General features: G+C 41.8%; 1 protein-coding gene across 1 annotated transcript in view; it reads left to right on the forward strand.

Annotated features, from left to right (window-relative positions):
* The first annotated feature begins 10,906 nt into the window (after positions 1 to 10,906).
* The window catches only part of LOC120535608 (WT1 interacting protein), a 184,757-nt gene continuing 177,894 nt past the window's right edge, over positions 10,907 to 17,769 (forward strand). The window contains exon 1 of the mRNA XM_039763554.1: positions 10,907 to 13,492. Coding sequence (XP_039619488.1) covers positions 12,127 to 13,492 — 1,366 coding nt within the window. The 5' untranslated portion in view covers positions 10,907 to 12,126. The remainder of the gene's footprint in view (positions 13,493 to 17,769) is intronic.

The following is a 17,769-nucleotide window of genomic DNA, read 5'->3' on the forward strand; positions in this document are numbered from 1 at the left end:
TATTTTAATTCTGGATTTTAAACTCATGGATTATCACTGTTTTAATGGATTATTTATTTATTTACTGAAGTTTGCACTGCACTTTGAACACTGGTTATTTGGATTTTAAATAAAAGCACTGTTCACCTTTTTGCACCTACCCCTTGCTATTTGTATTTGTCCTCATTTGCCTGTCTCATCTTGGTAATGTTATCAACGGTGGGGGGTTCAAGAGGCTCCTGGAATGAACTGTTTAGTATGGAGCCATCCCATCCTGTCCTACCACCTGAGTATTTAATGCTGAACCACGGCAGCACAGACTACACCGGTGTTTAGAAGTTCTAACAGAGAAGTGCCGATACAGAGTAACACATTAATTTAAACCAATTAGAGTCCCCATGGGTGGAGCCTCTGACCTCTCACCTGCCGTGGGCTGGGTCCATATAAGGAAAGTGGGCAAAGGCCAAATGTATTTGCAATTAACCATGAGGTGTGAGGGCATTTTAAACAAGCCCACCCTCTCCCCCTTTGCGTCAGAAAACACATTAGACCTTGTGAAATAATAATGACAAAAGATTTGTCACTATTACAAGGCTTTTCTATCATCTTGATGGATATAAAAAGTTCAAACCATCTGCCCAGATAGATCAGCACAAAAGAGATTTGCCTGCTGCATAGACACTGAACCATGACTTCAATAAATACTGCATGGCATGGTGAGTGCCCCTAACATTGAAATGACATATATGTTTTTTTTTACTTATTGGTACTTTGTGGTCATTTGTTGTATTTTGTTTGTGCTATTCTTCCGTTGGTATTTTTGTTGCTTGAGGAACGGTGACACAGTGGTTAGCACTGCTGTCCCAAAGCTCAGGTCACATTTTTGGCCACAATAATCTGTCCAGCAGATGTTTCCATAGCTCTCAGGGACATTTTAAAGACCATTGCGCAATCATAATCCTTACAAAAGTAATTCAGTTCCTCCTTCCCCATTGAATTCACTGTATTTCAAAGAATTCAGCAAAGTTCCCAAACATTTCCGTGATTTCACTGAAGTCACTATGATACAAACTCTGCAGAATTTGCCATCAATGCTGATTAGGATTGGCTCACAGAGTTAGGGAAATCTAGTGCAGACACTGCAACCTTTAGCCTCAAATGATTGGTTATGAGATGGAGCTGGGTGTAAATGTGCAGACAAACAATTATTGGGAAAATAGGAGGAGCCATGAAAGATTGGAGTGGTGGGAGCTGTGTTAGAGTGTGGCCAATGAAGGAGACAGTTTCAAGTAAATCTTGTGTGAGGGACAAACACTACATTTCACAATACATTAGTTTTCCAGCACCAGTGATGATGAAATGGCAACGTATTATAATAACTACTCAGCCTCAGTCTTAGTGTAAGGCAGATGCCTGTAGAACATTGCGTTAGGACACATACACCACGCTTGCTCACAAGGGCATTTTGAAGCACCAGCTAATCTAATACGTGCGTCTGGAATATATAGTATATGTGCTTATCTTGAAAGGAGAAAAGAAATCAAAAATAACAATAAACTAAACAAGTGTCTAGATCGACATTCGAACACTCTCTTCAAGAGCTGTGAGAGAGCATGTCAAACTACAACCATAGTGCAAATAAAAAATTAAATGTGCTCAGCTAATCCACCAAATGTATTTTGAATTATTAATACATACTAAAACTTAATCATAGAAGCTCTGAACTGCACAATGAAAAAATTATGGTATAACCCCTATCCCGTAAGTATGTGAAACTTTCTTGTTAAGTATGGGATACTTTTATGTACTGTATGTACATAATGTTTTCACATACGTATGTGATACTTTTACATACATACAAGATGTTTTCATGTATTTAATGAATGCCCGAAGTGCACTTTTGTAATTGTTTTAATCTAATTTGTACATGAAAGTATCTCATACGTACATGAAAACATCCCTACGTATATGAAAGTATCTTGTACGTACATGAAAACATCCTGTAAAAGTATCCTGTAAGTATGTGAAAACATCTCATAGGTATGTGAAAGTATCTTGCATGTACAAGATAAGGGCTATCCCATAATTGTTTTTCTTTGTGAGGTTCAGAGCTTCTGTATTTAATTATCCTTCCACTGGAGTACTCTTGTGTGTGTGTGCCGATATTAGCTATACTTACTTGCATTTCTAAACAAAATCACGTATAACTGCCCGTGATTGAATTTTGTTTCTTTCTCTCTATTAAATAAAATTACTTTTTTGAATGTTTGGCACTGAGATTTGTTAATTGTCTTTGCAAAAGCTATTCTAATGGGAAACTGTTAACGTTTTAATATGAATCACATATCCAGATCTCCTTTGTCTAATGTTATCTGCAGAAGATGTACTACATTACCTTTCTTGGATACATATTTCTTTCTACAGTAATTCGTGCGGTGGAAGACCGGACGGTGTTAACATTTGTAGATATTCTTCGGAATATTGTAAGTTGATGTTTTCATCTTCCACACGATCACCACCAACTGTTTCAGTATAGTCTATTGATATGTATTTAACCAATTTACCATGTAACCGATCATCATTTTTGCTGTTAATTCATTGGACTTCATTGTTTCTCGGTGCTAGGATTGCCCGTGTACTCATTTTTTCTGTTGATAATCCTTCGTGATGAAATTCTTCAACAAGATTTGGACATAATACGTCTACTTTAATTGGGAACTTAAAGTGAGGAAAACGTTAAAATTTATAAGAGCCGAGAGTGCAGGAACTGTGTCTGTCAAAAGCATTCACATGAATGAGAGATGAGAATACTGTGTGCGTGGTTGAATATGGTTGAGAGGAGGGTGTGACTTGAAAAAATATCATGGCAAAAATCTCATCTTGCAGGACTTGAAAAAATCTCTTGAAAAAAGTCTTGTCTCGTCCCAGGATTTTATTTTATAATAGAGAGATGTACTAAGCAGTTACATGGTGTGGTGTTATGGGTCCACAGCTCGTGGAGAAAAGGCCATTGATTTTAAATAAATAATCACCGCACCCGAGGCGGCTTCGTGAGGGGGTTGTTGTAGCGAGCAGCGGGGCGTCGTCGATGTGGCGTTTCTCACCGTGTGCACAGGTGAGGAACTGCCCACATTCGTGATTGCTCCCGTGGCTAATGCTGCAGCTGTGATGGCCCCTCACGTTTTTAAAAGAAGCGCAAGTCGGTTGGGGAGAAAGAGAGAGAATCGATTGGAGAGAAAGGAAAGGAGAGGACGGAGGTTACAGGGAGCGTGGAAGCAAGCGGTGCAGGAGAGAGACGGACACGCGGAGCGTGTGGTGAGCGCCGATCGGCGCGTGGGCAGCTGCGAGGAAGCTGGGTGTTAGGCCGACACCCAGGTGTTTGTGTAGATGTCGCTCCCGCTGAGCGATCTGGTAGCGGGAGTGACAAGGTGAAAGCGACGGGCCGCAGAGAGGCCATGGAAAGGCAGCGGAAGTCGGGTGACTTGGTGATGGAACCCCCAACGTGGGCGACCTGGCCGTTGAGGGTAATCAAGTTCTCGGGGACTGGGATGAGTGCCAGACCGAAGCCAGGGATCGGGAGGTCTCCAGTCTCCAGCGTGTGATGTAGGAGGGCAGCTGCAGAGAGCGTCTTGCCTGCTGCTAAGCCCGTACGGGATAAGCAGGTGAGACGCATACAGAAAATAGGCACCGGATTTTGTTAGTGTTTTAAGACTGCTTCCAAGAGAAGATTTAACCTCCGATTTTAAGGATTGTTTTTCTATTGAGTTTTAACCCCCACGTGTTCTTTTAATGGATTATTTATTTTATTGAAGATCTGCACTATTTATTGGAACGCTGTTTTTGATTTGATGGACAATTATAAATAAAAGCACTTTTGCACTTTTTACCTTCCCCTTGCTCAGATGCTTAATTTGCCTCCATTGACTAGCTCACTCGGCAACATTATCGACGGTGTTGGGTTCATGTGCTTCCAATATCAAAGGGAGTGTGGAGCCTGAACCCACATCGTCACACATGGGAATAACCTATTTTTTAAAGAATATTTTCAACTTGACTTTCATTCTACTATTCCAGATGTTCAGGTCAGGTTGGGGAGAATGCACTGGTACAACATGTTGTCACTCCCACTACATGACGAAACAGCTCGGGATCCTGGTTGGCAACCCCCCAGACAAACATGTGGTCCAGATCCACCCTCTGAAAATTACCATCTATCTGTCACAGCCAGATGTTACGAGAGTGTCTCCTTGGCCAGGTCCAGCTACTGGAGAACTCAACAATGAAGATCCTGTGAGCTGGATCACCCTCGGGGAATCATGCCACATGGCTATAGTGTCGTTACTGACCCTCCCTAACAATGCAGGTAATGTGCCTCATTCAGAGCTCCATGAGCAATTGCTCATTCGACACAAAGTCAAACTAGTGGTACCCAAGGATTCTCTGAAGAGACACAGTACCAAAGGAGTCCAGGCTTCATCTCAGGTCATTGGATAGGGTCCATGACCATATAGTAAAACAGGAAGCATTAGGACTCTAATGACTTGGACCTTTGTTCGATAGCAGGAGTACCACACATCCCTTTCCAATGACCTCATGACTCCCCATGCTCTCCCAATTCATCTACTGATTTCATAGGAAGAATCACCAGAGACATGAATGTCACTGCCGAGGTAAGTGAACTTTTCAACAAAGTCGACACTCCGCAGACAATCTCACTACTGATGGCTGTGCCCAAGAGGTCATTAAAGGCCTGGATCTTGGTTTTTATCCAGAATACTCGCAAGCCCTGACACTTAGATTCCTCGCCCAGTCTCTCGAGAGCACTGATCAGAGCCTACATTGACTCCGTGAAGATCACAGCATTGTTGGCAAAATCAAGATCAGTGAATCTCTCTTAACCAACAGATGCCCCACGACTGCTGGACCAAACAAAACTTCCCAACATCTAGTCCATGCGAGCATTGAACTGAGTAGGTACAGAACACACCCCTGAATAACCCAAGAATCAACTGGGAAAAACAGAGGTCCTGCCCCCACTCTGCATAGCACTCACAGTACCAGTGTACAGGATACCCAGCAACTCAGAAGGGATCCCAAGATGTCCCACAAAGGAGCTTAATCAACTGAGTTGAAAACTTTAAGAAAATCGACAAAGGCTGCAAAGAATCTCTGCTGATGTTCGCATTTGCGCTCCATGGGAACCCTCAGGGCCACGGTACAGTCGATGGTAGACTTCTAATACGTACATCCAGACAGCTCCGGTCTCAGGTAGGGGACCAAGTGATCATGAATCCTATTAAAGATGACCCTAGCAAGGACGTTACCTGACACGGAGAGCAGTGTTATCCTCCTGTAGTTACCACGATCCAGGTGATCACCCTTCCCTTTCCAGATAGGAATGGCAGATCCCATTTTCCATTCAGTTGGGATGACTCCTGTCTCCCAAATGGAAGCAAAGATTGCTTGCAATGCTAGGAGGACCATTACCGCCAGCCTGGAGAAGTTCACCTCTCTGCAGCCTTCCCTACCCTCAGCTGGTTCACCATGTACAATCTCAGTGAGACTGGGTGGTTCAAAGCTAATTGGAGAATCAGCCTCAAGAACCATGGACCCAGAGATGTCCAGGTGTCCATTATTATTAATCCATTATTTACTAATAAGTGGGTCTGACAATAAATAAATTGCAGCCTTTCATGATTCAGTGTTGTTTGCCAAGGTGTCTGCTCTGCCCATTTTCAATTGTCATTATTAAGATACAATACAGAGAGCAAATTGCACAGATTTAAATATATAGCAAAAATTGAAATATTTCTAAATGTCTTATAAATGTAAAAATAATGTTGCTGTGCTTTTTTGAATGTAGAATAAGCAACAAGAAAAAAGACCAGCTAATTAAATGAGAAGAGTGCTATCAAGTCATTGTCACTTAATATGAATTTTGTTGAAACAAACCCCTGAAGACACAGTGGGTCCCCAGGACCGACTTTGAGAACTCCTGATATAAATGAAGAGCCATCTCGAATGGCAATGTGACCTGGACGAGACAGACCGCACAGCTGAATGGGATCCCCAAACCGCTGAGCCCACAGCGGTCAGCCCTTTCTCCCCCATACAGACGTGAATGTACGTTTAAAGAAGTATGCGAACCTCGGAGATCATCCCTTTTGAAGATGCTAGTAAGTGTTTGAATAACGGTTAATCTCATTTAACTGTGTAAACATTCCTACATGAGAGTCAAAAACAAGTTATGAATTCGTGTTATTTACCCTTTTCATCTAAAACATGACTAACAAGTATCACTGGGATTTCACAAGTGGAAAATGGCATTGATGTAATTCATTTATAAAGTAAGTCGTAGTTTTTCCTCCTGTTAAAAATGCCCTTAATCCAAAGTCCATTAAAAAAGATTAGACAGAGTGTAAATAAAAAGGTTTTCTGGAAATCGGATGGAAAAGGAAGTGGTCACTTCCACGATCTACCGAAGCTGATACTCCTCTTATTGCATTCATCGCGTTTCTTCCATCTTAAGGCGAACGTTTAACTTCGTCAGAGTCATCAACTAAATTTAAGTCAACGCAGAAAACCATACGCAAGCATATACGACGAGAACATGATATTCTGAAAAGGAAACGTTATATTATGGAACTAGTTCTCAGAGGATACAAGTACTGTAATAACTTTTTGAAGGAAATTCTACATTTCTTTATTCACTAGCTCCCCCTGGCGTTCAGTTTTATATCAATGCTACGGAGGAGACCTGTGGTGCTGCCATCGTCTGTGTCTGCCCATAATAATAATTCATTACATACAAACCACAGCGTAGGCCCAGTTAAACCAGTAAGCCGGGTGTTTCGCATCACATTTCTTTTCAAACCATTGCAATGGACCACAGTAATCATAGGGTTATCTGGTAAACTATACAAATTATTCTTTATCGTTTTGATAACGTCTATATACAGTTTGGTTTACACATTCGTGTTTTGTCTTGGCAACCCTAAACAGGTCGTTGGGAGGGATGTATAGCGTTCTCAGGGTTTTCTTTGTAAGTATGGTCGATTTCCTATGAATTTCTATAAGTGATCAGCACCTTCGCATTACAAACTCGCGCAGTTAAGAGAAACACGTGAGAGTTTTTTTTTTTTAATCCATTTAATAGTGCATTTATACCAACACCCATTGTTGGACGATATTACATCATTTGTCACGTATGAGGGCTTTACCAGCCTCCTTAAAAGGAAAAAAATAGGCTTAGAGGAAAGTTGCCGTGGTTATTGAAGGGAGTCACACAATTCGATAAAAATAAAATAAAAAAACTATCATTGCAGTACCTTCTAAGACGCCAAATCAAAGTGGTGCTGTGTTTACTTCTTCTTCACAGCCGGATTCTCCCGCGTGGAGCCTGCAAGCACTCCCAGTACGTCTGCGGGATTTCATCCCAACTCCAGTTTGGCCATTATGGAATGCGATGCGTTGTTGAGATCTGTAGTCAAGGGTCGCTCCACTGTGCGAAAATTAATTAAATGATAAAGTAATCACCTCTTTATAAATCATTTGCCATATAGGACACGGGTTTACTTAGAGCGCATACATCTCTTTTAAGGTCTTTCGGAAATTGAATCCTAAGACAGTATATTGGCTGCAAGTCGCAAAGGGGCGCCAGACCAACGCGGGACAATATCAGTCTTCAGCAACTCAGCCGGAGGGACACCAAATATTTAAATGATGTACATTTAAGTCCACACTGGATGATGTATTAAATTTTGGAAAAGTTAGTTTTTACATTTCCAAAGTATAATCTAATCAACATTTTGTTATGTATTAAGTGGCTTGCAACGACAAAATTCTCAAACTTAGTTAATCCAATTAAGTGTTTCAGGAGGCCGAAATGAGTCCTGGAAGCCATGGGTGTAAGGCAGGAAACAACCGGGTGCCAGCCAGGGTCATCAACTCACCTCACAGTGCACTGCTGGCAACGTGTATACTTATGGGGAGAAAGTGCACTGCACACTTCACAGAAAACAAGCCAGGCACCGGATTTGGGCCCAGCATACTGGATTTGTGAAGTGGCAACACTACCCAACATTGTATTTGTGACACATAAATTGATCTACTTGGTACAACTGTAGCTCGTACAAGTATTAACCACGTCATGTCTGGTGTGCAAGTGCAATAGTAGCCACCCTATTATCGTAAATATTCATTTAGACGCATTCATTAGACTGGAGAAATATACAACAGTAAAAGTGTTTAAAGAAGGCAAATACTGTACATTTACCTTAAATGCATAATTCGTTTTCAAGTTCTGTCCTGGATAACCCCCATGGCTAAAGGATTTTACTCCAAACAATTTCACTGTTAGTCGCCTTTCTTACCTTTATCTCATTGTTTATTTATCTGGCCTTCAAATATTTCTAAAAATGTAATAAATATTTGCCTTTTTTGCCAGACCTTTGCACCCTTATTGTTTCTTTAGTCGTTTTCCTTTTAATGAACCCGTCTCTGTATTGTAGAGTCTGATGTCCAAATGCTGATGATAGTTTATGACCAGGGCCGACGCGGGTGCAAACAACATGGACTGATGACTTCATTGACAGCTGACGAATGAATATTGCACTGAAGTAACAACTACACTTTTACATTCAGTCCTGTCAGCATTTAGGTACAATTATTTAAAGAGGCAAATTCTTTAAAGGATGAATTAAAAAGTAAATCAGAAATAAATTTTCTGTATTTAAAAAGCTTTGGCAAAAATATAAATAATTTTGAATTTCTTAGGGTATAAGATGTGAAACTGGTTGGATTAAAAATGCCCAGCCGACACATCAAAACTTGAAAACCGCTGGTCGGAAGTATCAGAATAAAAATCAAAGCCTTTAAAACACGCTATCTTAACTCTCACACGAAGGTTGCTATTTCAGGGTATAACCAAAACGTGGGATAACTTTCTGGAAGTGTAAATTAAACTGTGTACTGTATTTTGTTCACAGAGTTAAAAATAACATCGTCTGGCATAAAGTAAAATGAACATTAAGAAGTCAGCTCTTGACAAAAGCACTCGCAAGGTAATCCTGGTCCATACAAACCCTTCATTAAAAAAATCAATGGATGGAAAGAACCAGAAGGAACCTTTATTTTTAAGATTTTAGCAGGGGCCATAAATATACACGAACGGATGATGACACATTTTTGAAATGCCAGGTGTTCGTGGTTTTTAGAAAGACTCATACAGGCTAACTTCAGGCTTTCTTCGTCTACCTATCCTGCTATCCTTTTCAAAGCCTGACGAACCAATTCCATATACAAATAACCCATTCCAGAATGAAATGGTTCTCTGTCAAGTAAACCACCCAAGCCAGTAAAAAGCAATTACAGAACCAGTATTTTTAACTACGAGTTTACCCAGCGCCACAAACCAGCCCACATCCGCCCACCCCCGTGCGACATTAAGAGCACTGGCAGCTCGGCCCGATGTGACGGAATGAATACGCCCAAAACGGACTGCCATGCCATGCCATGCTCTTGTCCTGTATCCGCTATTCTGTAATGATAAAGATTGTCATGGTTTCAAGTCTTACAGAATTTTGTTAATTGCAGAAAAATACACTGTTATTTGATTACAGGCGTGGGATTGGGACTTTAGAAGGGGTGCTTGCTATTGTCCAAAAACACTAAATAATTTGATTAATCTTCAGAGATCTTTCAGCAGTATACCAACATTACAGTAATGCATGCAAAAAATGCAGCAAACGAACGAAAATCTAAGTAGAAGTTTGTTTTAGGTCATTCGCATCACCAGATACCAGCACTTCGATTCCAATAGACTTTAAATTGCCTGTATAAAGTGCACGTGCAAACCTCGTCTGGGTTTTCGATCTCAGGCACAGTACAGCGGTGTCATGTTAAAAGAACAATAATTAACATCGTCAGTCGCATAATTTTATAAACGCAAAAAACAAACTTAGATCTATGAAATATGTATATTGAAGTAACGATTTCGTTATATTCAATACGACTAGAACAATGGTGCGTCTCTCGTTGAGCTAAGAGAACGTTATTCTTGTAACCAAGGAAGCCGTAGGCATTGTCCGTAGGCGTTTATGGTGACGTCACTGCCCCGCCCAACTTCTAGGGTGCAATATTAACTTGTAATAATGCGGTAATATAGTTAAGTAGTAGCAAATATTCTAATAGGCTTATGACTTTTTTCGTGATAAAATTGAATTTTATTTTTTCTGATGCTTAATTTTCGTTTCCGTGACTACAGGATAAACGGTTCTAGCGCTTGATTACATATACATATCTCAAATCGCTTAATCCAACTCAGGTTCGGGGGAATTCGAAGCCTATCCTGTCAGACTTAACGAAATAAATACGTTCAGTTCTATCATAGTAAAAAAAAAATAAAATTGGCTGTTATTTAGCGATCTTTGGTATCCAGTAGTTCATGTCCATGACTAGGCTGTGTATTACATTTTATTTTCTCAACTATTATTACTTGTTCAGCAGGCCTCGCTACACAAGACGACTACACGAGTTTTTTTAGCCATAACGCGCAGTTATTTACCGGACTGTCGGGAACAACACTTAACGCTGATAGGTTACAGGACGACCTGCTCCACTTCAGTCGACGACAGACGCAGATTTCAAACCACGAATACTCAAAGAATCGTCAAGTTAAATCGTGGGGGATTGGGTCAGATACGTGGAATAATGTGAAGTGGTAGAAGGCTAAAGCGTTTGATGAAGCTTTTAAGAGGCACCCTAACATCAAAGTAGCGGGAACAGTTGGGGTGGTTAGTCGAAGATTCTAATAAATTTCTAGTTGTGAGAACACTGAAAATTTCAATAATTCTAATCCGGGACACCCCTGTATTCCTTATTTTTGTGGGTAAATCAAACTACGACTGCTGAACTAGTCACTGGTAATGTAGTAGTATTTTCTTTCCGGACGACCCGGTTTTCATCCCTCGTCCCAAACACGTGTTTTTTGGTTCATTTTTATGCGCTGACTGATGGATTTGCACCGCATTCGTGGATGGATCCTCCACTTCTGCCAAAACTGTCGGGACGGGCTTTACTCTTATCTAGGAGTGGGCTAGTGATGGATTGACAGATGAAAGCTGGGCAGTCTTTCATTTATTGCGCGCTCAGTAGTAAATCATAAGCAGACGGACTGCAATCTGCTTGAACTACCCAAGTGCAGGCAATCATTATTCGAGCAATATTAAATTACATCGTCGAACTCGCAGCATAAAATATGTTTGTCTTTTCCACTCGACATGCGCAGAATCGTGTGTCTTAGCATGCACTGTGATCTCATTGTACTCTCGTTTGCAACAGGTGGAAAAAGAAGTATATGAGGTTTGCCGAGGTGCGAGCCCCCAGCGAGGCCACCATGTGACTTTTCTATTTTGTCCCCAGGATACGGGCACTGGCACTCAGTGGAATTTTGCCCACGCTAAGTCGCGCTCCCTTTTTGTAATTTTGAGGATTCTCCTCTCCGCTTGTGTTCTGCTCTCCAGAGGCGCGGCGTTGCACTGCTCCGCTCCGCTCGCATTGTTTCGCTCGGCATTAACTACATTCCAGAGCGACTCACTACACCCCGTCTCCCTCCTCGCATTCCTTCCACAGAAACAAGTCCCTTTCTTTTCTTCTACTCTAATCTCGGCGAGCAAACAAGCATTGAATTGCAGCGCCACCAAAGCGAGTCGGAACATCGGCAGTCTCTTGTTTCCGAGGGATTTTGTGCTCATGCTACCTGGAAAGGATTTTTCAGAGTCTCTACGCTGAAGGAAAGAAAGAAAAGGAAAGCTTCAGGAGAAAATTCCTCCGCACAGCCCGCCATTGACCGTATTAGACCTTTCAACTTATAAAGACTAAAAATCAACAGACATCCCTCGGTCTCCGAAATCCACTGGGGAAGTGGGTGCTGTTTGAACCTCGTCTTTCCCTTTACCCCAGGAGACTTTTAACGAGCTTAGATGTGCGGTGAAGAAGTTGTATCGCGACTAGCAGGACAACCATCACAATCATCGGTGGTCATGTACGGAGCTCACTGCACACTGGGACTGTGATCTTAAACTGGCAACCAGTGAGGAGAACTGGGGTGCGCGGGTGCGCGCGCGCGCGCGCGGCGGCGGCGGGGCCATGGAGAACTACGGCGAGGACATTGGGCTGACAGCCAGCAAGTTCGTGGAGGAGCTCTCACTGTACGACTCTCGCGGCGATGGATTCTACGGTGCCCGAAGCACTCTGATCGCAAAGTCGGACTCCGAGGTTTCGGGACAGATATTATGCCAGCAGAAAAGTACAAGAATGAATGGTAGCGCCATGCCATTCCCTCCCGGCGGTGAGAATTATTTGGCAGCATATAATAAAGGTCACAGCACGGCAGCTTTTCGCGGAGCAAACGGCGGCCGGGGTGCACCTTTGGAAACGTGCTTGTCTCAGAGAGAAGCACAATTTTGCGAAGATGGCCAGTGTACCAAATCCGAAGTTGCCCTCCCATGCTACGGCGAAAGGATCCGAAGGTACTCTTTAGAGGCGCCTGGCCACAGGTACAGCACTGGCAGCACCTACGAGAGCGTAGCGCCTACGGCGTGCAAGCAAGGCTCGTACCCAGCGTACCCTGTTAATAGAGGCAGCGCTACCAGTCCCAGGACCAGTCTTTCATCTTCTCAGGAGCAGAGTAAACATTCTAGCCCCAGGTCAAGCATCAGTAGCCCTCGCTCGAGTCTGATCGTGCCAGGGCAGGATAAATATACAAGCAGCCCGCGGTCCAGCCTTGTACAATACGAAGGCAGTACCGCCTTGAGCCCTCGATCAAGCTACGCCAGCACTGCTAGCGATGCCAGCAAGCATTCGAGCCCTAGGGCCAGTCTCAATAGCTACGATTATGCCAGCAAGTCTAGCAGTAACCGCACCAGCGGCATCAGCATGGGCTATGACCAGAGGCACAGCAGCCCGCGCTCAAGTACCGCGAGTCCTCGCTCCAGCTGCTCGGATCCTCGCGGCGTGCAGTCTGGGGCTCCCGACCACGAAGCTGTTGCCGTCGCCGCGCTGAGTCCACGTTCTAGCATCTGCAGCCAAGACAGTAACTGCAGACCCGGCGGAGCAGTTGGATGTAACCCTTGTGTGATCAGCCCACGGTCCAGTATTTCTAGCCACAGCTCTCGTAGCTCGAGGGGTTCAATGAGCACCTATCCGGATCTACAACAGCCTTCACCTCGATCTTCCGTGCTCGGAATAGGATTCCCGGATGAGACCACTGCTCAAGACTTCGGAGATGTTCAATCCAGGCTTCAGCAACCTACGGACGGCGCTCCTGGAGTGCCAGCGCATTTCAACTACGGCAGTCCCCTGAAAAGCAGCGCACCAGCGCATAAATTCAAGCTTCCATATCAAGTGACCCCGACCAGGGAGAGCGGTCCCAGTCAGGCTGAGAAGCGACTGGAGGCGCTAACACTGGAGCTGGAAAAGGAGCTCGAGATGCACATGAAGAAGGAATATTTTGGTAAGTCCCGATGCGCTGTTTTCATTCGTGCCGGGTGATTTAGTGCATTATAAATGCAGTCATGCTGAGACTCTTACATTTTAGTGCTTATTTTCTGAGCTTTGTCTCCTGCTCTCGGAACATCGGTTTCCGGGCTCACTACTGGTGACTACCAATTTTTGTTAAAGTAATTTCCATGTTTTATTGCTGTCAATATCTCAAAACTTATTTTATTTTCCACTTGACAATGTTAATCCACAATCCATTTCTTATTTCCGTATTTACAAATATTTGCGTGCATTATGTCCCCGGTTACTTTCGTTTTGCCAACTCCAGCTTTAAAAGTTTTTATTTATTTATTTTTTAAGTTTGGATTATTTAAGATGATACTTGCTGTAACACTTAAGCAGGCCCCAAATTACTTATTTAAATGTGTCTGCCCTTCTATTTACAACCAAATGATGGTAACCAACAATAAGCTAGCCTACATTTAGACAAATAATGCATTGGAAGAAATTTTATTTTGAAAGCTGGTTCGATAAAACAGGACTTTATAAATGTCTTAGTAATTTTTACTATAGCGCCTTTATGATGGAAGAATTTGTTCAGTGAAAGCAAGGTAATTAAGACAGCTTTATTGAAGTTAAAAATGAGTGCCTTTATAATGAACTTGGTTGGGATGAAAATTTGCCCATTCAGAAGTTGCACAGGCAGCCTGCTTCTATAACAATCTTGATTCAGTGATTGCTCAGTCTTGGCTCTCAGTTCTTTATTTCAGCCAGCTCCTTAATGTTGAAGTCAATCTTTGCCAGCAGTTCCTTTTCACCTCTAATTACATGGCTTATCTCAGTTTTCAAACTTGCAAATCATTCTTAACCCATCTATGAATTTCAAAAAGATGCTTATTTGCTGTCATAGCTTTTAGTTTTAAGAACAAGGCTGGTTTTTCAGGTGTTTGCTTTTTTTAAACTTTGTTCCCAGTTTGTAAAAAGTTGAAAATAACACAGTGGCGGAAAGTAAATTGATTATATTTGTCTTGTAAGTTGTTTGTTAACAGATAGCACAGTGAGTCAATAGTTAGTGTGGCTGCTTTACATTTCACATAGAGTGATGTGAGTGGCTAAATGTCTTCAGATAACGTTGTGTTCATGTTCACTCAAGATGTGAGTAATACCAAATCAATAACAATTGATTTCATAGCTTGGAGGGACTGGAATTAGATGATAAGATAGTACTGTATATATTGTTGTGATGGCAGTGTGCAATGTGGTAATCAGCAACTTTCTTACAGTAGCGTTTTCATAATGCATTCCATTCCCAAGTTGATAGATGGATTTGTGGGGACAGAAGAAGAGGTCTAGTAGGTGGGCACAACTAGACTATCACTTAAATGTCAGCTGTGTTAGGTGACTGACATCCTCAAAAGGACTGGTACCTATAAATGCCAAATAAGCCCGAGAGTCATTAGACTAAATGTGAGCACACTTAAAGGTTGAGCAGTATCATCATTGGAGAAGCACTTCAAGTCAGCAATCATCGCTGTGAGAAGTCGCAAGGAAAAACAAATCTAACTTGATCTGGAATATTTGTAGGCTCTTCCTACATCTTAACATCAAATTGAAAGTACATGAGAACAGAAGGCTACGCAGACTGTGACATAACAACAGAGTCAACATAAGCAAGGTAGTTAGAAAAGAGTTAAGCTACTTATAGGCAAGAGAAAGCGGAAAAGACCTAAAATGGTGGATATTTAGGAACATCACAAAGAGAGACATAAGGAGTTTTGCAGATCATGAGTCACAAAGTCTAATAATAAGCATTTGCTGGCACTTGCGTAGCTGTGGCGGCCTTAGATGATCTTAAGGATGTCATTTGCTTATTTATATAAGATAAACAGCATTAGGTATCATTTTGAATTGAGCTTTGCATGTTTGTCAGCAGCAACAATTTGAGGGTAAGTTGGTTTTTTGAGCCAGTGGTCAAGGTATGTGGTCTTTGTGTTTGATTTGATGGTTAATTCAGAAAGCCACTCATTGTACCGGTTTTATGATAGTCATATTTTAAGTATCTTGCCACAACAATATTGAACTATTTTGTAAAATAAATTAGAAGTCAAGAGTAGAGCACGATTAGGGAAAGCATGGGGGGAGAGACGGGTCCTCAATTCCAAAACTCATTTTTTTTTGAGTGCACATCCCCTTCATGCACTACTCTGACTTTCAGGAAGTAATAATTTAATAATATTTTAGCAAAAAGTGCACATACTTTGGGCTTTGTGAACTTTCAACTGGATAAGTGACATGTGGTTTATGTGATACGAGTAACTTAAGATATTCTTCATGGATATTTTAATATTATTTGACATTGTTCCATTTTGGCCCCCAGAAGAGGCCCTACTGCAGCATGTTATATCATAAAATTTGTGATCTCTGTTCTTCCTAAAAACCTTGTGATTACATATTTTTCCCAGTTATAACTACCAACAACACAGGATAAGTGACAGATGATAAATATTTTCGGGTGGAGCATTCCTTTCAATTGTTGGCTAACCTGGAAATTGCGTACTTGTGGATACTGGTGGAAATTAAGGGGAAGTGCATTTAAGATATAAGCCGGGAAACACTTTACTCTTGAGTCGTGGAATCTGAAACAGACTACAGAGTCATGTAGTTGAAGTGGAAAGCATTAAAAAGGTGTCTGTAGGAGATAATGGGGCAGCATAGCTAGTCAAACAAGCTGGAGGGACTGAGTGGTCTTATCTAGTTTGTCAGTTTTTTTAAGTGAAGTCAAAGTTATCATTTATTCAGTTTATCCAAGACAAATTTGAATCCTCAAGCTTAGGGGTGTAATAAGTAAAAAATATAAAATTTACACAACCTTCCAACACCTGCATGCTAAGGTTATCAAAACTGATTTCTTTCTTTACTCTGTGTGGCTTCTTTGCAGAATATTGTAGGAAGAAAAAATGTGCAAAGGTAGCCAACGGCTTTCTGAAGCATAGAGTTTCCAAAGGGTGCTTTGTGACTTGGTCCCAGTGGGGTTTTGGGTGAGAGGGAAGGAATGCAGACATGCACAATGGAGGAGCTGTGCGTTAAACAAGACCAGCGCAGGTCCAAGAAATATGGTTTTAATTTGATGAAGAGCTGTGTCATGCTCAGACCTTGTTAAACCAATTAGCAGCTCCTGGCATGCCAGCCCAGTACAGCTGAGCAGTGCTTAGCTGGTGATAATCAGAGCGTGCTTTTATCTGCCATTGAAGTGAGACAGGGGTTCTGAGGCCTTGTTGAGTTTCTGTTCTGGAGCTTCTAATGAGTCCCCTTGCTTCTTTTTTTGACTGTGCTTCCCTCTGTTATAAACTTGTGCTGGTCATGCCTTCTAGCTCTGGATGATGCCACATAAACAGATGTAACAAAACATTTTTTCTTTTTCAGTCGAAATGCAAGTAGTGCTTGAATATGACAGTTTTAAATACCCATTGAGTTGTTTTATATTAAAAGCATTAGGTTGAAACAGTGAGCAATGTTCATCTTTGTGAAAAAGCTTGAACATTGAACTTAGGTCATCTTGACCAGCTGTGTGAGAGGTTGCTGAGGTCCAGTAAGTGAATTACAGGGATTCAAAAAGTATTCAGACCCCATCACTTTCAGAACACTTTATTGTGTTGTTCATTTAATAAAAGATAAAGTTGCCACTTTTGTCCATCAGTCTACACTTAGTAACCCATAATGACAAAGTGAAAACATGTTTTAAGAAGGGTTTGCAAATGTATTACAAATCAAAGATTGAAATCTCCCATGTAAGTATTCAGATCCTTAATTCATTATGTCATGGAAGATCCATTGGCAGCAATTACAACTTTGAGTCTTCCTATGCAAGTCTCTACATGCTTTGCACACCTGGATTTGGGCGGGTTATCCTTTTTATTTTGGCAGATTCTCTGAAGCTCTGTTAGATTGGATGGGAAACGGCTGTAAACTTCCACCTTCAGATCTTTCCACAGATGTTCTTTGGGGTTTAAGTTGGGGCTTTGGCTGGGCTGCTTAGGGACAATTAGACACTTGTCCCAAAAATACTCCATCATTGTGTTGGCTATATGTTTTGGGTCATTGTTGTGAACTGTCACCCAGTGTGAGTTCATGTGTATTCTGGAGCAGGTTTTCTTCAAGGACCTCTCAGTATTTGGTCTTCCTTTGATTCTAACCAATCTCCATGTCTCTGCCACTGAGAAGCACACCCATAGCATGATGATGTCACCATTAGGCTTCCACTGTAGGGATGGTATTAGGCAGATAAGTGCC

Source organism: Polypterus senegalus, chromosome 9 (assembly GCF_016835505.1).
Source record: "Polypterus senegalus isolate Bchr_013 chromosome 9, ASM1683550v1, whole genome shotgun sequence".
In the NCBI taxonomy this organism is placed as follows: domain Eukaryota; kingdom Metazoa; phylum Chordata; class Cladistia; order Polypteriformes; family Polypteridae; genus Polypterus; species Polypterus senegalus.